This window comes from Onychostruthus taczanowskii, unplaced genomic scaffold (assembly GCF_017590055.1).
Source record: "Onychostruthus taczanowskii isolate IOZ18803 unplaced genomic scaffold, ASM1759005v1 scaffold169, whole genome shotgun sequence".
NCBI classification, from domain to species: Eukaryota; Metazoa; Chordata; class Aves; order Passeriformes; family Passeridae; genus Onychostruthus; species Onychostruthus taczanowskii.
In genome coordinates, this window is record NW_024498895.1 from 1 (window position 1) to 21,081 (window position 21,081).

At 50.4% G+C, this 21,081-nt stretch overlaps 5 protein-coding genes across 5 annotated transcripts; 2 read left to right on the forward strand and 3 right to left on the reverse strand.

The window, feature by feature from the left end:
• Positions 1-3,855: 3,855 nt before the first annotated feature.
• Positions 3,856-4,215, reverse strand: LOC121333374 (feather beta keratin-like). Its single transcript, XM_041399655.1, has one exon. It carries the CDS (start codon positions 4,213-4,215, stop codon positions 3,856-3,858), a length of 360 nt encoding a protein of 119 aa, XP_041255589.1.
• A 2,504-nt stretch (positions 4,216-6,719) lies between these two features.
• On the forward strand, positions 6,720-7,082 carry LOC121333389 (feather beta keratin-like). The gene has a single exon (XM_041399671.1). The coding sequence runs from the start codon at positions 6,720-6,722 to the stop codon at positions 7,080-7,082; it is 363 nt and encodes a 120-aa protein (XP_041255605.1).
• A 2,803-nt stretch (positions 7,083-9,885) lies between these two features.
• On the reverse strand, positions 9,886-10,221 carry LOC121333384 (feather beta keratin-like). Its single transcript, XM_041399666.1, has one exon. The coding sequence runs from the start codon at positions 10,219-10,221 to the stop codon at positions 9,886-9,888; it is 336 nt and encodes a 111-aa protein (XP_041255600.1).
• Positions 10,222-13,932: 3,711 nt separating this feature from the next.
• Positions 13,933-14,280, forward strand: LOC121333393 (feather beta keratin-like). The gene has a single exon (XM_041399675.1). The coding sequence runs from the start codon at positions 13,933-13,935 to the stop codon at positions 14,278-14,280; it is 348 nt and encodes a 115-aa protein (XP_041255609.1).
• Positions 14,281-17,521: 3,241 nt separating this feature from the next.
• LOC121333391 (feather beta keratin-like) lies at positions 17,522-17,854 on the reverse strand. The gene has a single exon (XM_041399673.1). It carries the CDS (start codon positions 17,852-17,854, stop codon positions 17,522-17,524), a length of 333 nt encoding a protein of 110 aa, XP_041255607.1.
• Between the last annotated feature and the right edge of the window lie 3,227 nt (positions 17,855-21,081).

Genomic DNA, 21,081 nt, shown 5'->3' on the forward strand with positions numbered 1-21,081 from the left:
TGTGACACTTGTGTGTTGTGTTTTGCCAGAGCCTTGTAAAGACTGGGAATCTGTTCTGTGCTGCTGGATGTCCATCAGTGATTGTGTTGCACTCAGCAATGCTGAGGGAGCTGCTGATGTCCTCGGTATAAACAAAAAGTGCTCTGGAGATTTGCAATGTCATCAGTGATGTAATTTTGTGACACTTGTGTGTTGTGTTTTGCCAGAGCCTTGTAAAGACTGGGAATCTGTTCTGTGCTGCTGGATGTCCATCAGTCATTGTGTTGCACTCAGGAATGCTGAGGGAGCTGCTGATGTCCTCGGGAGGTCCTTCTGCTACAGCTTGGCAAGATCCCAAAGCCTGGGATCTGTTCCTGATGGATGAAAGAGAGCTCTTGGCCTTGTGTCTGGAATGGGATCGAGAGAGCGCATTTAAAATCTGAGGAAATTCAGGCTGAACCTAATCTAGTATTATGGTGCATTTGGATTTCTGAAATTTCCAGGACAATGTACTCTGCCATTTAAACTGTGTTCCTTGATATTGTTAAGCATTGCAGTAAAGGAACAACAAAGTGGGCTTGATCCCTTTTTCCCCAGGCCATCTCTGACATCAATTAGCTTATTCCACATTGAAGCCACAAGTGTCATAACTCATAACATGTAATTGTTAACATTGTGTTCCTGTAAGCAAATAATTACTAATGGAGCATCAGTGAGCTCTTCTGTCCTTCCCTGACAAGGTTGATCTTTGTTATTGTGGAATTGTGCCATTCCATATCCTGCTCCTGAGGCTCTGTCCACCTCTGGTGGCAACATTTAGTTGCAAATACTAAGAGGTGAAAAATTTGTGTTGATGGTTCATGTCAGGGAGGGCGGAAGATGTAACACAAGATTTGGAGTGGTGGGGTGTCATCACTGTGGCCACCTCATGGCCCTCGTGTGCTGTGGTTTGTGGGTGCCTCCTGAAAAATTACCCCCAATTTCTGACAGTTCTGATAGGCTGGCCTGGGATTGGCAGCTGTGCCAAGGAGGAGGCGTTGCACTTTCCATTGCCTTACTTCCCTCCACGCATTTATCCCAGTTGGCATAGTCTGATCTCAGATCTCACATTCAATATGGACATTCTCAATGCATGTTTGGATGATAGTCTAACTACAAAGTTTTTGATATTTTGGGTCATCCTTTGGGCTGAGTGCCAAAGGCTGAAGCCACTTGTGATTGTTGGAAGGAGGACTTGGAGGTTGCCCAGGGCTGTTGGAGACAAGCATTGCATGAGCCTCAACAGCCCAGGCGAGTCCAGCTGGTGTCAGTGCCCAGTATAGTGGACAGAGAAAGGCCTGAAGGGCTGGGGCTTGTGGCTTGTGGTCAGTGTCCCAAAGTCCAGATGGCAGCAAGTCCCCAGTGCTGTAGCCCAGGAGTGGCATCCACTGGGCCAACCCTGAAAACTTGTTGAGTCCTGGACATCTGCTGGACTTCAGCCAGGGCAGCTGCCAAGTGCTTTTTCATGTGAGGATTCATGCCAGGCAGGAAGAAATATCTGGGTATCACTTGGGACAATTGTTTTAGTCCCTGAAAACACCTTTCAGAGTGATTCTGGGTTGGACGGAATGGGCAGGAATCGTTCCTGGATCATTGTGGGAAAAGGCACCCCTAGTCTCCAGGTGAGGACTAGGGAGAATTGTGGTGATGAGGCAGGGAGATGATGTGATGAGGAGACTCTTGGTGTCTTCTGAGCACTGGTGAGGTCCCATGTGAGGTGTTGTGTATAATTCTAGTCTCCCTAGTTTGAAAATTATATCAATTTAGTGAATTAGTGAATAGTGGCCAGTTCAGAATCACCAAGAAAACTGAGGGGCTGGGTAATCATTCCTGGATGAGAAACTGAGAGAGCTGAGACTCCCAGGGGCCGAGGGAATTGTGCAATTCCATATCCTGCTCCTGAGGCTCTGTCCACCTCTGGTGGCAATATTTAGTTGCAAATACTAAGAGGTCAAATTTTTCTGATGAAGTTTGTGTCAGAGAGGGCTGATGATGTGACCCAAGCTGTGGTGAGGTGGAGCATCATCACTGTGGTCACCTCATGGCCCTCCTGTGCTGTGGTTTGTGGGTGCCTCCTGAAAAATTACCCCCAATTTCTGACAGTTCTGATAGGCTGGCCTAGGATTGGCAGCTGTCACCAAGGAGGAGGTGTTGCACCTTCTATTGCCTTCCGTATCTCCACGCATTTATCCCAGTTGGCATAGTCTGATCTCGAACCTCACATTCAATATGGACATTCTCAATGCATGTTTGGATGATAGTCTAACTACAAAGTTTTTGATATTTTGGGTCATCCTTTGGGCTGAGTGCCAAAGGCTGAAGCCACTTGTGATTGTTGGAAGGAGGACTTGGAGGTTGCCCAGGGCTGTTGGAGACAAGCATTGCATGAGCCTCAACAGCCCAGGCGAGTCCAGCTGGTGTCAGTGCCCAGCATAGTGGACAGAGAAAGGCCTGAAGGGCTGGGGCCTGTGGCTTGTGGTCAGTGTCCCAAAGTCCAGATGGCAGCAAGTCCCCAGTGCTGTAGCCCAGGAGTGGCATCCACTGGGCCAACCCTGAAAACTTGTTGAGTCCTGGACATCTGCTGGACTTCAGCCAGGGCAGCTGCCAAGTGCTTTTTCATGTGAGGATTCATGCCAGGCAGGAAGAAATATCTGGGTGTCACTTGGAACATTTGTTTTAGTCTCCGAAGACATGTTTCAGAGTGGTTCTGCATTAGAAGGAATGGGCAGGAATCGTTCCTGGATCATTGTGGGAAAAGGCACCCCTAGTCTCCAGATGAGGACTAGGGAGAACTGTGGTGATGAGGCAGGGAGATGATGTGATGAGGAGACTCTTGGTGTCTTCTGAGCACTGGTGAGGTCCCATGTGAGGTGTTGAGTGTATTTCTAGTCTCCCTAGTTTGAAAATTATATCAATTTAGTGAATTAGTGAATAGTGACCAGTTCAGAACAACCAAGATTACATAAAGGCTGGGTAATCATTCCTGGATGAGAAACTGAGAGAGCTGCGACTCCCAGGGGCCAAGGGTGGACAGGCGGTATCATCAGTGTGTGCAAATCCCTGCTGGTAGGGAATGAAGGTGAATGAGCCTGGCTGTTCTCAGCAGTGCACATGTGCAGGACAAGAGGTCAAGGGCAAAGGGAGAACAGATGGCTTTCCAAGTGCAAGGAAGGCAAGAATTTCTAATTCTGTGTGTTGTCAGAGACTGGAAAAGGTGTTGGAATGTTGGCCCTGGGAGAGCCAATACTGAACTGTCCCTTATGCTGGGAATCCTGCTCATGTTGATCTTGCTGGAACAGGGAGCTGAAGCACTTGCATTCCAGATTTCCTGCCCTAGTGGAGGAGTTTTGGATTCTTCTTGCTGGAGGGGTTCAAGAGTCCTGGTGGGGAAGAGAGTTTGCCAAGTGTTTTCTGACATGGAGTGACTTGACAGGAGCTGCGCCCAGGAAAGCATGGCTGTGTTCAAGACTTTGGTCTATCAGGTGATGGCTTTGTGTCTTGTTCTGGAAGGTGCCCCCTCCTGTGCTTCCTATGTCAGATGTTTCTATTAGTTGTTTTGGCATATTTTTTTAAGGGAAGGTGTTGTTGCACACACCCCAAAGGCCTGTTCAGGCATGGAATGTGCTTGGCAAGGATGTGAGAAACCACTGGAATTACAGAAGAACAGGAGGCAAACCATGTTTGATGCAGGACAACTTTATTGAGACACAAAAATGAAGAGACAGGAGAAAGGAGAAGACGGGATCTAGTGTGATTTACACCATCAAAGGTTCTTCGCTTGCAGGAGCTGTTGCCAGATGCTGGAGCTGGTGGTGTCAGGAGCGGTGCCGAGATCCCTTAGTAGATGTAGCCATAGCCCCTTCTGCCATAACAGCCCAGGCCGTAGCCATAGCCCTGCCGATAGCCAAAACCACAGCCATAGCCTAATCCACGACCATAGCCAAGGCCAAAGCCACCAAATCCACCAGAGATGGGCTGTCCCTGCACACTGAGCTCAGTGCCCCGAGCAGCGGAGGAGGTGGATCCAACGGCGGTGCTCTGGGGGAAGGAGGTCATGATGGGTCCTGGCAGGGTGACCAGCACAGGGGCAGGGTCAATGATGACGCGGGAATCCTGGCATTGCAGGGCACAGGGCTCGTTGCAGCTGTTGGCCAGGGGGGTGGGTCTGCAGGGTCGGCAGATGTTGTAGCAGGCCATGGGTGTGGTGTGGAGGGTGCCTGGAAGAGAGAGGAGTGAGTCAGGGAATGGGCATGGGGATGTGAGGGGTTGTGATTCAGGAGGGTAAGGGAGTGTGGAGGCTGTTTTAGGGCTGTGGGGAGGGGGGAGGGCTGCTGGAGCTGGGGCTGAGCATTCTGGAAGAGAGGGGCCAGGGGTGCAGAGGCAGGAGCGTCAGGGGCATGAGGCTCACCTTGTTGTCTGCAGGAGGAGAAGATGTCAGGAGAAGTGTGTGAGGGAGAAGAGCTCTAGGCTGGCTTTTATGCTGGTCGTGGATGGGTGGGACAGCCTTGTCCCATGGCCTTGGGGCATTTTTGAGGCAGCAGCTCTTGGCTGGCCCAGATTGGTGAGTCATGAATTGGGGAGTATTTTCCATTATGGAATTCTGCAATTCTGTGTTCTTCCCTTGAGGCTGTGTCCATCTGACCTTGGCAGCACATCTTAATTGCTAGAACTGATGACTATTATGTCATTCTTTATGGTGTGTTAGCACATGTAAAATACTCAGTCGAATCTTAGGGTAATTGGGATGTTTTCTTTAAGGTCATACCATCAGATATTGATGACATCTCCTATTTGATTCTTGTTTCTTGCTTGAAAGAACTCCCATTTTTCTTGCCTTTTCCTCATTTTGAGGTTACCCCAGTCCAGTCAATGTTATGGTGCCTCTGTAGCACTCTTGGTCAAACATTTCCATGTCCTTGTTCTCCAGGGATCCCTACCAGTGGTGGGGATGAGGACAGTCCACTCCCTCAACGTTTCTAATGCTCAGGCACGTGGGTTTCAAGGGTGTATTAATCAAACAATGGGGAACTGTGCTTCTCATGTGTCTTGTTCTCCTTATCCTTCAGCATTTTTCCTTTCCATTGGTCAGTCACAGTCTAGCAGTGGAACCCCGCAGTGTGACCTTGCTGGTCACAGCTGAGACCAGCGCTACGGATGAACCAACTCAAGACTTTGGTGAGCATGGGAGGCCATCCTAAATCACAGGGATTGATTTCCCATCTCCAGCAGGAAAGGCTGGGAATATAGACAGGCTCTGAATGTTGGCAACGTGATGGGAATGGAGACAACGTGATGGAAAGGGCACTTCCTTAGAAGCAGTGCTCCTGCAAAGCCAAACAATCCTGACAGAGCTGTGATGGTCTGGTGCCCCACTTCATAATGCACCCAAAAACCAGGACACAGCGGTGCCATGGGGTGACCTCACTGATGACACCTCAACTCTCCAAGGCTTTGGATGTGTCTTCAGCCCACCATGACACACGGCATCAACACCTGCCGTTAACCCCTAAGACACTTAAAACCTGCTGCCAAGGTCAGATGTCCTTCAAAAGAAGGACATGGAGCTGCAGAATTCCACAAAGGAATGCCCATACCATGACATAGGAGGGAAGACGACTGTGCTGACCAACGATTAGTAATTACTGGGTTTTTCTAGCAGGAAGAGATTATTAAGGATAAAAGGATATGAGATATGAAAATTTATGGGATGAATGTGGATTAAAGGCAAGGACATCACAAGCCAGTCTGGGAAAAAAAAGATCAAGCTGGGTTGTTTAATGGATTCCTTAATGAGGTCAAGGAATTTGCTTTAAATGACAGAGTACAATGTCAAGTAAAGATGAGAACTCCAAATTGACCATGACAGCAGAACAAGTTCAACCAGAACAGCCTCTACTTTTCCAGATGTTCACTCTTGATTCAGTTCAAGACACAAGGCCATGAGATCTCTTTGATCAGTAGGAACAGTCCTACGCACAATAAAATTTCCATGTTATTGCAGTGTGACCTCCCCAGGACATCAGCAGTTCCCTCTCTGCATTCCTGGGAGAAGCACAGTGACTGATGGACATCCAGCGACAGAGAGGAGTGTCCCAGTCTTCACAAAGCACCCACAAACCACAGGATGTGTTCCACAAGATGACCTCACTGATGATATCGCAACTCTGCTGGGCTCTGGTTGTTTATTCAGCCCTCTTGACACACATCAAACAATCAAAACTTCCCATATACCAACTCTCACTCTAAAGCTGCTGCCAAGGTCAGATGGACACAGACTCAGGAACCAATCATGACACTGCAGAATTGCATAAAGGAAAATACTCCCCACCTCATGACTCACCAGGCTGGGCCAGCCAAGAGATGCTGTCTGCAAAATGCCCCAAGGCCATGGGACAAGGCTGTCCCACCCATCCACAACCAGCATAAAAGCCGGCCCAGAGCCTCTCTCCATCACACACTTCTCCTCACGCCTTCTCCTGCTGACTACCAGGTGAGCTCCAAAAACCTGACCCTCCTGCTCCTGCACCTCTGACCCTGCTCTTCCAGCACTCTCAGCCCCAACCTCAGCAGCCCTCACACCTCCACACAGCCCCACAACAGCCTCCACACTCCCTCATCCAGCTGACACTTCGCTCCTTGCATCCCCATGCCCATTTCCTGACTCACCCCTCTCTCTTCCAGGCACCCTCCACACCACACCCATGGCCTGCAACAACATCTGCCGACCCTGCGGACCCACCCCGCTGGCCAACAGCTGCAATGAGCCCTGTGCCCTGCAATGCCAGGATTCCCGCGTCATCATCAACCCTTCCCCTGTGCTGGTCACCTTGCCAGGACCCATCATGACCTCCTTCCCCCAGAGCACCGCCGTCGGATCCACCTCCTCCGCTGCCGTGGGCACTGAGCTCAGTGTGCAGGGACAGCCCATTTCTGGTGGATTTGGTGGCTATGGCCTTGGTTATGGCCATGGATTTGGCTATGGGCTGGGCTATGGTTGTGGATTTGGCTATCGGCTGGGAGGCCTGGGCTGCTATGGCAGAAGGGGCTATGGCTACAACTGCTAAGGGCCTTCAGTACCTCTCCTGACACCAACCACCCACTCTCTGGAACACACCCCAGGTGTTGCAGACGCCTCTCTGGGTCAAAGCTGTCAACAGGCTCAGCACTTCCAACTCCTGCTCTCAGAGCACCAAGCAGGGCAGTACCCAAGGGGCCAGGCCGGGCTGCCTGCAAACATGGCCCATCTGCCTCCTGCTCTTCTCCCACACCCTTTCAGCTCTATCCAGTCTCCTCTGCTGCAAATCCCGTGTCCCAAGCCAGAGACCATTGGGAATCTTCACCATCAGGTTGCTTCTACTGCGAAGCAGGAAGGCCTTGATGCTCTGACTGAACCACCGGCAAGCAAAGGAGCTCGGCTGATGGTCACCCTACTTCCACCTCAGACCAGCTCCCTTTTCTCTTGCCACTAATGACCTCTTACTCTTCTTTTGCCTCAATAAAATTCTCTTGCATTGCAGCATTGTTATGTCTCCTATTCCTTCATGGGCACACACTGGCACAGTTTGCTCTTCTGGTGCATACCACAAAACCTTCACCTGTGTGATCCTACACCCGGATAAACTAGATAAACTAAGGTAGATCTATCCCTGCCTCTGACACAACCCCCTCCTGGGCCATGTTTTTCCATTGGATACAGAGCAGTTGCTTCAGTCCCTCACTATCTCTTTAGCCCTTCTACAAATCCACGTGAGCAGGTTCTTACCCTTGAGGCCCCAGAGCTGAGCACAGAACTCCAGTCTCACCAGAGCAGAGCAGAGGCCCAGAATTCCCTCCTCACCCGCTGCCCACACGGTGGCAATGAGCCCATGGTATGGGCAGTTTCTGTTTGGCGTGTTCACATGGCCAGGGCATGTCCAATTCTTCATCCACCAACACCCCAAGTCCTTCTCCTTGAGGATGCTCTTAATTGACTCATTAGCCATCCAATATCCATTACTGAGATTGTTCCCATTCAGATTTAGGAAGTTTCACTTTGTCCTGTTGACTTTCATGACAATCACACCACCCCAACCTGTCAAGAGCTCTCTGGATGCCATCCCTTCCCTCCAGACAATCAACCACACTGCTCACCTTGATGTCATTCCCATTCTTGCTAAGGGGACATTCAATCCACTGTCCTTGTGCCTGACAAAATGGGAAACAATAATGGCCCCTATATGAGCCTCTGGAGGTCACCATGCTGCCCTGTTCCCCTCACAGACATGGAGCCACTGACCACAACTCTGAGTGAGACCATGCTGTCCATTTTCCACCCCACAGCTGATGTTCCAGCTATCAACTCCACATCTCTCCAGGTCAGAGATAAGGATGTTCTCTGCCACAGGAAGAAATGCTTTGCACAAGTTTATGTACACAATATCAATTGCTCTTCTATCGTTCACCAGTGTTGGAAGCCCATCAAACTTTTCAAGAAGAACTTGCCCATCATGAAAATGGGAGTAGCAACAGGGGAGGGGTGAGCCAGGCCTTTGGGGCCTTGAGATGTGGCAAGTGGCCAGAGCTGAGGCCACTTCTCTTGGAAGATTTCCCTTGAGGAAATGGTGCTTGGCTGAGCTGTGTGTCTTCCCTGTGCCAATGACTCAGCCTGGGCATGAAGAGAGAGCTGGTGCTGCTGTTGGACACACCCCTTTTGTGAAGCCTTCAAGAGTCCTTCCCATTCTACATTATCAGAGCAGCTGAGCAGGTCCAGGTTGCCTGAGAGTGGAGTGAGTGGCTGAGAGGCTGAAGGGCTGAGGCCAGAGGCTGAGGATTAGTGGCCCAATGCACAAATGGAGGTGAATCCCCAGTACTGCAGCCCAGGAGTCGGATCCCTGGGGCCAACTCTGTTCAACATCCTAAATAATGAGCCGGGCAGTGTTGTCCCCTCAGACACATAACAATCTCAGTAATGGATAACAGATTGGTAATGAGTTGATTGAGAGCATGCCCAAGGAGAACTTGAGGTGCTGGTGGATGAAGAATTGGACATGCCCTGCCCATGAAAACTCACAGAACAAAACCCCTCGGTGTCCTGGGCTCATCACCACAGCATAGGCAGCAGGTGAGGGGGCAATTCTGGCTCTCTGCTCAGCTTTTCAGAGACTGGAGATGTGTGTTCAACTCTGGGCACCCGAGGATATGGAAGATATGGACCTGCTGAAGCAGAGCTGTAGATGACCCTGGAAGATGATGAGGGTCTGGAGCAACTGGTGTCCAGCCAAACTGAAAACAAGACTCATACATGGCTTCTATTAGAGGCAGGGATAGACCTGCATTCCTGTATCCAGGCCTGGGATCCAGCAAGGGATCCAGAAAGGCAAAGTGTGCCAGTGTGTGTCAGTGAAGAAAAGGAGACATCTGAGTCTGTAATGCAAGAGAACTTTATTGAGCTAAAAGAACAGTGCATGAAGTCATGAGCATCCACTGGAAAAAAGAAGGCAAGTAGGGGTGCAAGAAGGATGACCATCAGCCGAGCTTCTTTGTTTGAGAGAGGTTCAGCCAGAGCACCAAGGCCTTCCTGCCCCACAGTGGGAGCAGCCCAGTGGAGGTGCTCAACTTCCTCTGGCTTGAGAGAAGGGGTTTGTCCAGAGGGGACTGGACAGAGCAGAAGGGACAATGCAGAGCAGGAGAAGAGCAGGAGTAAGATGGGCCATGTTTGCAGGCAGTGTGGGCTGGGCCTTTGGCTGCTGCCTCTATGGAGGCCCTGAGAGCAGAAGCTAAAAATGCTGAGGCCCTTTGACAACCTTTGCCCAGAGATGAATCTTCAGTAGTTGGGGTGTGCCCCTGGGAGTGGTGGTTGGTATCATGGGTGGTGCCAAGGCTGGCCCCTCAGCAGTTGTAGCCATAGCCCCTTCTGCCATAGCAGCCCAGGCCTGCCAGGCCATAGCCAAATCCACGGCCATAGCCAAGGCCATAGCCAAAGCCAAATCCACCAGAGATGGGCTGTCCCTGCACACTGAGCTCACTGCCCACGGCAGCGGAGGAGGTGGATCCGACGGCAGTGTTCTGAGGGTAGGAGGTCATGATGGGTCCTGGCAGGGTGACCAGCACAGGGGCAGGGTCAATGATGACGCGGGAATCCTGGCATTGCAGGGCACAGGGCTCGTTGCAGCTGTTGGCCAGCGGGGTGGGTCCGCAGGGTCGGCAGATGTTGTTGCAGGCCATGGGTGTGGTGTGGAGGGTCCTGGAAGAGAGGGGGGTGAGGCAGAGTGGGGGTGGGGGGCTGTGAGCGGTGGTGATGCAGGAAGATGTTGGAGTGTGGAGGCTGTTGTGGGGCTGTGGGGAGGCATGAGGACTGCTGAGGCTGGGGCTGAGCATGCTGCAAGAGAGGGGCCAGGGGTGCAGGGGCAGGAGGGTGAGGAGCTTGAGTCTCACCTGGTAGTCTGCAGGAGGAGAAGGCGCCAGGAGAAGAGTGTGAGGGAGGGAGGCTGCAGGCCAGCTTTTATGCTGGTTGTGGATGGGTGGGACAGCCTTGTCCCATGGCCTTGGGGCATTTTTGAGGCAACAGGCCTGCCAGGCCATAGCCAAATCCACGGCCATAGCCAAGGCCATAGCCAAAGCCAAATCCACCAGAGATGGGCTGTCCCTGGGCACTGAGCTCAGTGCCCATGGCAGCCGAGGAGGTGGATCCGACAGCAGTGTTCTGGGGGTAGGAGGTCATGATGGGTCCTGGCAGGGTGACCAGCACAGGGGCAGGGTCAATGATGACGCGGGAATCCTGGCATTGCAGGGCACAGGGCTCGTTGCAGCTGTTGGCCAGCGGGGTGGGTCCGCAGGGTCGGCAGATGTTGTTGCAGGCCATGGGTGTGGTGTGGAGGGTCCTGGAAGAGAGGGGGGGGAGGCAGAGTGGGGGGGGGGGGGTGTGAGGGACAGAGATGCAGGAGGGTGAGGGAGTGTGGAAGCTGTTGTGAGGCTGTGGGGAGGCATGAGGGCTGCTGAGGCTAGGGCTGAGCGTGCTGGAAGAAAGGGGCCAGGGGCTCGAGTCTCACCTGGCTGTCTGCAGGAGTAGGTGGAGAAGGCTTCAGGAGAAGTGTGGGATTGAGAGAGGCTCTGGTCTGGCTTTTATGCTGATCCTGGAGGGGTGGGACAGCCTTGTCCCATGGCCTTGGGGCATTTATTACACAGCATCTCTTGGCTGGCCCAGCCTACTGAGTCATGAGGTGGGGAGTGTTTTCTTTCCTGTAACTCTTCAACTCCATGTCCTCCACTTGAGGCTGTTTCCATTTGACCTTGGAGGCAGCTTTAGAGTGAGAATTGATCTTGGTTGTTAGATACATAAATGTGAAGGTTGAATAAACAAGCAGAGACCAGCAGAGGTGCAGTGTCATCAGTGTGTCTTGTGTGATGTGGTTTGTGGGTGCCTTGTGAAGACTGGGACTCTGTTTTGTGCTGCTGGATGTCCATCAGTCATTGTGTTTCTCACAGGAATGCTGAAGGAGCTGCTGATGTCCTGGCAATGTCACTCTGCAACAGCTTGGCAAGGTCCCAGTGCCTAGGAGTGTTTCCTGATGGATGAAACTGGGCTCTTGCTCTTGTTTCCTGAATGGGATTGAGAGAGGATCTTGGATAGTAGAGGCTGTTCAGACTGCACTTGTTCCGATGTTATAGTCTGTTTAGATTTCTAAAATTTACCCAACAAGCCTTCTATACGCATTCTATCATTGAAAGCGTATTTCTTGATCTCATTTAGAAATCCAATAGCCAACAACAAATCCGGGCCCATCCTTTCTTTCCCAGCTTGGTTTGCCATGTCAATTTATTTATTCTGCATTCAAGCCAAAGAGTTTCATAACTTTTATCCTGGAAATGTAACATTGTGTTCCTATTAGCAAAAATGAGTAATTACTAATGGACAGTTAGTGAGTTGTTCCTTCCTTCTCTGTCATGGTGCTGGTGTTCCTTTGTGCGATTCTGCAATTCCACATCCTTCTCTTGAGGCTGCGTCTGTCCAACCTTGGTGGTAGATTTTACATGTGATTATTAGAGGTTAAATGTTGATGGTTTATGTCAGGATAGCTTGAAGATGTGACCAAAGTTTTGTGGAGACAGTGCGTCATCAGTGAGGTCACCCCACGGCACTGGTGTGCTGTGCTTTGTGTGTGTGTGGTGAAGAGGGACCCCATTTCCTCAAAGAGCTTTTCACAGAATTCACAGAATTCACAGAATCACTGGGTTGGAAGAGACCTTCAAGATCATCAAGTCCAAACCATGCCCTAACACCTCAACTAAACCCTGGCACCGAGTGCCACATCCAGTCTTGTTTTAAACACATCCAGGGATGGTGACTCCACCACCTCCCCAGGCAGACCATTCCAGTACTTTATCACTCTTTCAGTGAAAAACCTTCTCCTAATATCCAACCTATATTTTCCTTGATGCAGTTTGAGACTGTGTCCTCTCGTTCTGTCAGAACCTGGGGAAAGAGACCAACCCCCACCTGACTACAACAACCTTTTAGGAAGTTGTAGAGTGATAAGGTCACCTCTGAGTCTCCTTTTCTCCAGGCTAAACAACCTCAGCTCCCTTTCTTACGCTGCTCTAAGCTTTGCAGCTGTTCTGGGGTGAGCATCTGCACCTTTGATCACGTTCTCTTCCTTCCTACCTTGGCTGCATCTCTCCAGGCTTGTCTATATTCCTGGCCTTTGATATTGGAGATGGGAAAGCAATCCATATGACTTAGGGAGGGGTCCTATGCTCCTCACAGTCTTGTGTGGGTCCATCCATAGTGCTCTGGGCCAAGAAAGGTCACAATGAGGGGTCCCATTGCTGGGCTGTGACTGACACATGGAAAGGAAACCTTGTGGAGGATAAGGAGAAGAAGCAGCATGAGGAGAACAATTACTCATCCACTGGTTAGTCAATCCTTCAAACCCATGTGTCTGCAGTTTAAAGATAAGGATATCCTTATCTTCAAACTGGTTTAAGGCCCTGTTAGAATTCCAGGAACATGACTCTGGTTGCCATTCCCTTGTCAAGGTGCATTCCACCTTGTGATCCTGATCGAGCATAAATGGGTCATGAGGTGCCCATGGACCCTTTGATGTAAAAAGTTCCAGCAATTACCAGGAGGGAATTAGGAACTACGTAATAACAAAAGTAATAGGAGGAAGATGAGGAGGTCAACTGTCTTGTCGTGCACCACTGGTGGGGCTGCAGAGTACAACAAGGACATGGACATGGTTGACAAAGAGCAGTTCCAGGAGACTGATGGGACTGGATACCCTTAACATAAAGAGAAGTTGACAGAGCCAAGGACTCTTTCAAGAAGAAGGAAATAAGGCAAATGGGACATGATGTCAGTATTCCATGGTGTGTCCTCACTGATGACACGTCATTTGTCCTCAGGGTTGTCTGAATCTTCTACATGTCCTGAAAGGCACCAGCAACAAGAAAACGGTCAATAATTCTTGCAATTAAAAGCTGCCGCCAAGGTCAGATGGACACAGCCTCAGGGTCAGGACATGGAATTGCAGAATTGCATAAAGGAAAACACTCCCCGCCTCATGACTCACCAGGCTGGGCCATCCAAGAGATGCTGCCTCCAAAATGCCCTAAGGCCATGGGACAAGACTGTGCCACCCCTCCAGAACCAGCATAAAAGCCAGACCAGAACCTCTCTCCCTCACACACTTCTCCTGACTCCTCCTGCTCCTGCCAACAACCAGGTGAGCCTCAAGACCCTGACAATCCTGCTTCTGCACCCCTGGACCCTCTCTGCCAGCACGCTCAGCCCCAGCCTCAGCAGCCCTCATGCTCCACACAGCCCCACAACAGCCTCCACAATGCCTCACCCTCCTGCATCTCTGTCCCTCACACCCCCACAGGCCCTGCCCTGCCTCACCCCCCCTCTCTTTCAGGACCCTCCACACCACACCCATGGCCTGCAACAACATCTGCCGACCCTGCGGACCCACCCCGCTGGCCAACAGCTGCAACGAGCCCTGTGCCCTGCCATGTAAGGATTCCCGCGTCATCATCGACCCTGCCCCTGTGCTGGTCACCCTGCCAGGACCCATCATGACCTCCTTCCCCCAGAGCACTGCCGTCGGATCCACCTCCTCGGCTGCTCTGGGCACTGAGCTCAGTGCCCAGGGACAGCCCATCTCTGGTGGATTTGGTGGCTTTGGCTACGGCTTTGGCTATGGCTGTGGTTTCGGCTACGGGCAGGGCTATGGCTATGGGCTGGGCTGCTATGGCAGAAGGGGCTATGGCTACAACTGCTAAGGACCCTCAGCACCACTCCTGACACCAACCACCCACTTCCTGGAACTCATCTCAGGCACTGAGGACTCCTCTCTGGGCCAGGAACCCTCCTCTCAAATGTGCTCAGCACTTCCAGCTTCTGCTCTCAGAGCACAAAGAAAGGAGCCAGCCCAGGCTGCCTGCAAACATGGCCCATCTGCCCCCTGCTCTTATCCTGCTCCCTGCTCTGCATTTCCCCTTTGACTCTGTCCAGTCCCCTCTGGACAAACCCGTTCTCCCAAGCCAGAGAGTGTCGGGCACCTCCACCATTGGGCTGCTCCCACTGTGGGGCAGGAAATCCTTGATGCTCTGGCCAAACCACCAGCAAGCCAAGGGCCTTGGTTGGTGGTTGCTCTCCTTGTGCCTCAGCCGGTTCTCTTCCACTTACTGCTCATGACTCTCACTGTTCTTTATGCCTCAATAAAATTCTTTTGCATTGTACATTGTGAAGTGTCCTCTTCCTTCATGGGCACACAGTGTCACACTTTGCTCTTCCCTTGGATCCCACAAACCCTTCACTTGCTTGATCCCAGGCCTGGATACAGGAATGCAGATCTATCCCTGGCTCTGATAGACTCTGTGTATGGGTCTTGTTTTCACTTTGACTGGACAACAGTTGCTCCAGACCCTCATCATCTACACCTCTGCTGGAGCATGTCCATGTCTTCTGAGTACACATCTCCTGTCTCAGAAGAGCAGAGCAGAGGGACAGAATTCCCCTCTCTGCTGCCCATGCAGTAGGGATGAGCCCAGGATATGGGGACTTTGTGGTCTGTGAGTGTTCATGGCTAGGGCATGTTCAATTCTTCATCCACCAACATCCCAGTTCCTTCTCCTCTAGGCTGCTCTCAACCCCCTTCATTGTCCAGTCTACAGCCATGTTTGGCATTGCTCTAAACCAAGTGAAGTAGCTTGCATTTGGCCACCTTCAGCTTCATGAAAATGACAATATCCCACTGCCCCAACCTGTTCCAGCCCCTTTGAATACCATCCTTTCCCTCCAGATAACTAACTACATTACTCAGCTTATTCTGGTCTGTGATTTTTGCTGAACATCCCGCTCAATCCCACCGTCCATGTCCCTGACAAAGATGGCAAATAATACTGGTCCCAATAGGAGTTTCAGCCTGTCCCCAGTTATCCTTTTTCTGCACTTACATGGAGCCACAACAGTTTGACTTAAACTGTCCTCTTTGATTTTGACCATCCCATCCACTCCTTATCCACCACATGGTCCAACCACAGCTCCACATTTTTCCAGAGTGAATACACAGATGCTTTCTGGTACAGGAACAAATGATATGCACAAGTCCAGGTACATGATATTGTTCCCTATCCCCTCATCCAACAAGGCCGGAACCAATACCAGGCTCATTAAAAGATGCCACCTTTTAATGGACTGCCAATGGACAGCTTTTAATTTGCCTGCCAAGGTCAGACAGACACAACCCCAATAGCTGGACATGACACAGGAAAGCTGAGGGAAACAAAACACTCCCCACTTTATGATTTGACAGAGTAGCTGTCTGGAAAAATTCCCAGTGTCATGGCCAATGGCTGTCCCAAGCCTTCAGCCCCAGATCATCCTCAAGGTCATACTCTGCCTGTTATCCAGCAGAGTCTTGTCTTCCTGACTCCCAGTAAACCAGAGATAAACACAGTTCACTAATGTGAGGAGAGAAGAGCAGATGGGCAGAATCTCCCTTACCTGGAATGGAGCTGATGCCTCAGGTTTTAGCTTTTATATTTTTTAGATTCTGTACTGCTTTAGTGTGTACTTTGGAGCTTCATAGTGAGGGATAGTAAGCTCTCTTCACTGAGTAGGGAGACAAAACAATTCCTTCTCTCATTGGGGACCAAGGACAACCAATCCAAATCTCAGGTCCAAGGGCATAAACAACAGTGGACTGAAGAGAGAAAAACAAGAACGATGGGATTTCATAAGCTAAAGCTGTAATTGGACAATTAACTCCAATATGCAAATGGACCAGAACTTATAAAAGTGCGAGACCCTGTGACCGGTCATGCATTTTGTGACCATTTTGGGTTCATCTTGGATGTAGCCCTGGCCGGGCTTTTGTGCTGCCCAAGGTGTATCCATTAAAGCCTTCTAATAAATCCCTACTTTATTCTTTAACTCTGTTTAGTCCCTGATCTAGGTCAGCCTTCACAAAGCATCAATCCCAAACATGCACGATAGAGGATGGGTGATGAGGGGATTGAGAGCAGCCCCAAGGAGGAGGATTTCAGGTGTTGGATGAAGAATTGGATGTACCCCAGCCATGTGCACTCATTGACCAGAAATTCCTCCTGTGTCCTTGGCTCATTCCCACAGTGTGGGCAGCACAAGAAAGTGGGGTGATCTCACCCTCTGCTCTCCTGTACTAAACTCAGAGTTCTGTGTTGAACTCTGAGCTCACAAAGACAAGGAAGATGTGGACCTGCTTGAGCGGATGGAGGCCTCAAAGATGATGAGGGTCAGCCAGGTTGGTGTCCAGCCAAAAGGAACACACATCCTGGGGGGTGATGAGGGGCTTGTGTCAGAGGCAGGGATAGATCTCCATTAGTGTATCCAAGCCTGTGATTCACTAGCTGAAGGTTTGATGGAATCCACTGGAAGTGCAAGTCCACCAGCGGGTCGTGGAACTGGGGAAGTAACATGTGAAAGAGGTCTTGGAGCACTTTTTCACCCACCCCCGTGGTCTCTACAACCCCAGTACAGTACTGAGAAGGGATTGGAAGAGTCTTGGGAGAAGAAAGAAGAAGGACTCCTCTGAAGTTATGATGCAGGAAAATTTTATTGAGGTAGACCAGTGAAAACTCAGGAGCAGCCAGTGGAAGGGAGATGGTCCGAAGTGCAAGCAGGACGACCATCAGCAAATCTGCTTTGCTTGCTGGAGGTTGTGCCAGAATTTCTGCCTTGCAGAGGGAGTAGCCCAGTGGTGGTGTCGCATGGTATCTGGCTTGGGAGAAGGGGTGTGCAGCAGAAGACAGTGCACTTAGACAAAGGGGCCATGCAGAGCAAGGAATGGAGGAAGAGGAAGAGAGTGACAGGTGATGTTTGCAGGCAGCCCAGGCTGGCCCCTTGGCTACTGCCCTGCTTGGTGCTCTGAGAGCAGGAGCTGGGAGAGCTGAGCCCCTTTGAGAGCCTTGATCAGAGAGGCATCTTCAATGCCTGAGATGTCTTCCAGAAAGTGGCCATCAGGAGTGGTGCTGAGAGCCCTCAGCAGTTGTAGCCATAGCCCCTTCTGCCATAGCAGCTCAGGACTCGCAGCCCATAGCCAAATCCACGGCCATAGCCAAGGCCATAGCCACCAAATCCACCAGAGATGGGCTGTCCCTGGGCACTGAGCTCAGTGCCCAGAGCAGCCGAGGAGGTGGATCCGACGGCAGTGCTCTGGGGGAAGGAGGTCATGATGGGTCCTGGCAGGGTGACCAGCACAGGGGCAGGGTCGATGATGACGCGGGAATCCTGGCATTGCAGGGCACAGGGCTCGTTGCAGCTGTTGGCCAGCGGGGTGGGTCCGCAGGGTCGGCAGATGTTGTTGCAGGCCATGGGTGTGGTGTGGAGGGTCCTGGAAGAGAGGTAGATGAGGAAGGGTAGAGGTGTAGGGCTGTGAGGGGCTGGGAGGCGAGGGAGTGTGGAGGCTGTTGTGGGGCTGTGGGGAGGCGTGAGGGCTGCTGAGGCTGGGGCTGAGCATGCTGGAGGAGAGGGGCCAGGGGTGCAGGAGCAGGAGGGTTGGGGGTTTGAGTCTCACCTGGTAGTCAGCAGGAACAGGAGGAGAAGGAGTCAGGAGGAGCTTGTGAGAGTATGAGAGGTTCTGGGCTGGCTTTTATGCTGGTCCTGGAAGGGTGGGACAGCCTTGTCCCATGGCCTTGGGGCATTCACTGGCCAACAGGTCTTGCCTGGCCTGGTGAGTCATGAGGTGGGGAGTTTTTTCCTTCCCAGAACTCTGCAGTGTCATATCCAGCTCTTGAGGCCATGTCCATCTGACCTTGGCGGCAGCTTTCAGAGATGATAATTGGGTGGATTTGATTGTGAGATGTGTGTCAGGGAAGGCTGAATAAACAACCAGAACCCAGCAGAAATGCAGTGTCATCAGCTTGGTCATTCTGTGGGCCTCATGTTCTGTGGTTTGTGGGTGCCCTGTGAAGACTGGTTTCCTCTTCTGTGCTGCTGGATGTCCATCAGTCATTGTGTTGCACCCAGAAGTGTTGAGGAAGCTTCTGATGTCCTGGGGAGGTCACTGAGACATATCTTGGAAAGGTTCCAAAACAGGTGGGAGCTGCTCCTGATTTTTGAAATAGAGTTTATTCTCTTGTGTCTTCTATGTGAGAAAGAGGGAGAATCTGGAAAATAGAGGCTATTTAGGCTGAACATATTCCATTTCTGAAATTTACACAACCATGTACTCTCTCAATTAAAGTATATTCCTTGGCTTCATTCATAAATCCTATAAATAACAACAAACCAGGCTTGATCCCTGTTTTCCCAAACTGATCTGTGACATCAATTCACTTATTCCGCATTCAAGCCATAAGGTGTCATAACTTATAAGTCTTATTGTTTTGTTCCTGTAAGCAAAACCCAATAATTAGTAAGGGACATCTAGCAAGCTCCTCTTTCCTTCTTTGCATAGTTTGATTGTTCCTTTGTGGAATTGTGCAATTTCATGTTTTGCTCCTGAGGCCATCTCCACCCGACCTTGGTGATACTTTTTAGCTACGAGAATTAGAGACCATGTTGTTGTTGATGGTGCTTGCCAGGACATGTAGAAGATTCAAGCAAAGCTTACAAGCATTGGGGTGTCATCAGTGAGGTCATTCTATGGCATATTGACAATGTGTCCCATTTGCATTCTTGCCTCCTGCCTGGAAGAACTCCCAGCTCCTCAGCTTCTTCTCATCTTAAGGATCCTCCACTCCCATCAGTGTCATGGTGGCCCTGCACTACTCTTGGTCAACTATGTTCATGTCCATGCAGCCTCACCTGTGGTGGGGAACAGGAGGGCCAACTCCCTCAACCTGCTTTATTTCTGTTCCTAATCCTGTCCTGATAACTGCTGTAGTTTTTTTTAATGGATCTTGATGACCTGGAGATCCATTTATGCTCCACCAGGAACAGAAGGTCCTTCCCTCTTAGAATTATTTGGCAGCCGAGGGAAGGGCAACTGCTGTCCTCCTGATCTTCTGTCAGGCCTTTTACACAGTCACACATAACATCTTTATCTCTGAACTGCAGACACGTGGGCTTCAAAGAGGTCTAATGAATGGATGAGGAACAGAGAGTGATGGTCAGTGGCTGTCTGTACAGGCAGAGGCCAGTGACGAGGCCTCCAGGCCTCTGCCTTGGACTGCTGCTCTTGAATACCTTTATCAAGGAGATGACCAGTGAGATTGAGACCACCCTCAGCATGTTTGCAGTTGCCACAAAAATGAGGCAGCTGACACAAGAACATGGAGGGATCCCATCAGGAGGGATACTGGGAATGTTGAGAACATAAGAACCTCTTGTGGTTCAACAAGTCCAAATTCAAGGTTCTGCACATGGGTCGGGACAGTCCCAGACACGAGCACAGCTTTGGAGAGGGAATCCTTAAGAGCACTTCCACCAGAGAATGACCTGAGGGTTCTGGTGGACCAAAATCTTAAAAGGAAACAGCAACGTGAATTTTCAGCCCAGGCCACCAGCCATTTCCTGGGCTGCATAGAAAGAAGTGTGGCCAGCAGGACTAGCTGGTGGTTAATTTGAGATGTGAGAATGTCATTATTGTCACCAATAGGTGACAAAATAGGGACCATAATAGGGACACCTATAAAGACCAAAAGGTTCAAGAGACGGCCATGAATCCTTGCAGCAAAAGAGCTTCTGGAAAAGGGTTTCTAGTTTCTAGCAGATTGATACTTTCTGTCTCCTCAAAGATAAGTATATCTGATTTAGGGTGATGTCCTTGGCTTCACAGTGGAAAACAGACATGGACTTAGTGAAGCAAGAACAGTGCAGGAACAGCAAGAGGTTGAGGGGACCAAAGATCCTTGTGATTAGAAATGGGAGACGTGCAAGGTTTATTTTTGCGAGAAGGGAAGAATGGACAAAGCAGAAGTTGTGAGTGTTCCATGGCATGACCTCACTCATAACACCCCAATTCTTGTAGACTTTGTTGTCATCTTCTACGCACCTGACACAAACCAATAATACCATATACCAACACCAATACTTTGGCCTCTAATCCTCAAATTAAAAACTGCTGCCAAGGTCAGATGGACACAGCCTGTAGAGAAGGACACAGAATCACAGAATTCCACAAAGACATGCCAGCACCATGACCGAGGAGGAAACAGGATCACAATGATCATCCAGTAGCAATTAGTGGTTTTTTCTTCCTAACTGGAACAAAATATTACAACGGACAGGATATAAGTTACGAAACCATAGGGCTTGGATGCAGAATAAGCAAAGTCACATCACAGATCAGCCTGGGAGAAACCTGATCAATATCATTGGTTACCTGTTTATTTGATTTCTTAAAGAGGTTAAGAAACACACTTTAAATGACAGAGTACATTTCCATGTAAAGTTGAGAAATCCAAATGGACCACAGCATTGGAATAAGTTCAACCTATCAAGGCTTTAATTTCCAGATCCTCTCTCTTGATCTTACACAAGAAAAAACTGCATGGGGTCCCTTTCATCCATCAGGAAGAGCCCCCAGGCACCAGAACCTTTCCAAGCTCTTGCAGAGTAACCTCCCCAGGACATCAACAGCTCCCTCAGCATTGCTG

Coding starts and splice junctions, on each gene's coding strand:
- LOC121333374 (XM_041399655.1), bottom strand. CDS start 4,215: ATGGCCTGCTACAACATCTGCCGACCCTGCAGACCCACCCCCCTGGCC.
- LOC121333389 (XM_041399671.1), top strand. CDS start 6,720: ATGGCCTGCAACAACATCTGCCGACCCTGCGGACCCACCCCGCTGGCC.
- LOC121333384 (XM_041399666.1), bottom strand. CDS start 10,221: ATGGCCTGCAACAACATCTGCCGACCCTGCGGACCCACCCCGCTGGCC.
- LOC121333393 (XM_041399675.1), top strand. CDS start 13,933: ATGGCCTGCAACAACATCTGCCGACCCTGCGGACCCACCCCGCTGGCC.
- LOC121333391 (XM_041399673.1), bottom strand. CDS start 17,854: ATGGCCTGCAACAACATCTGCCGACCCTGCGGACCCACCCCGCTGGCC.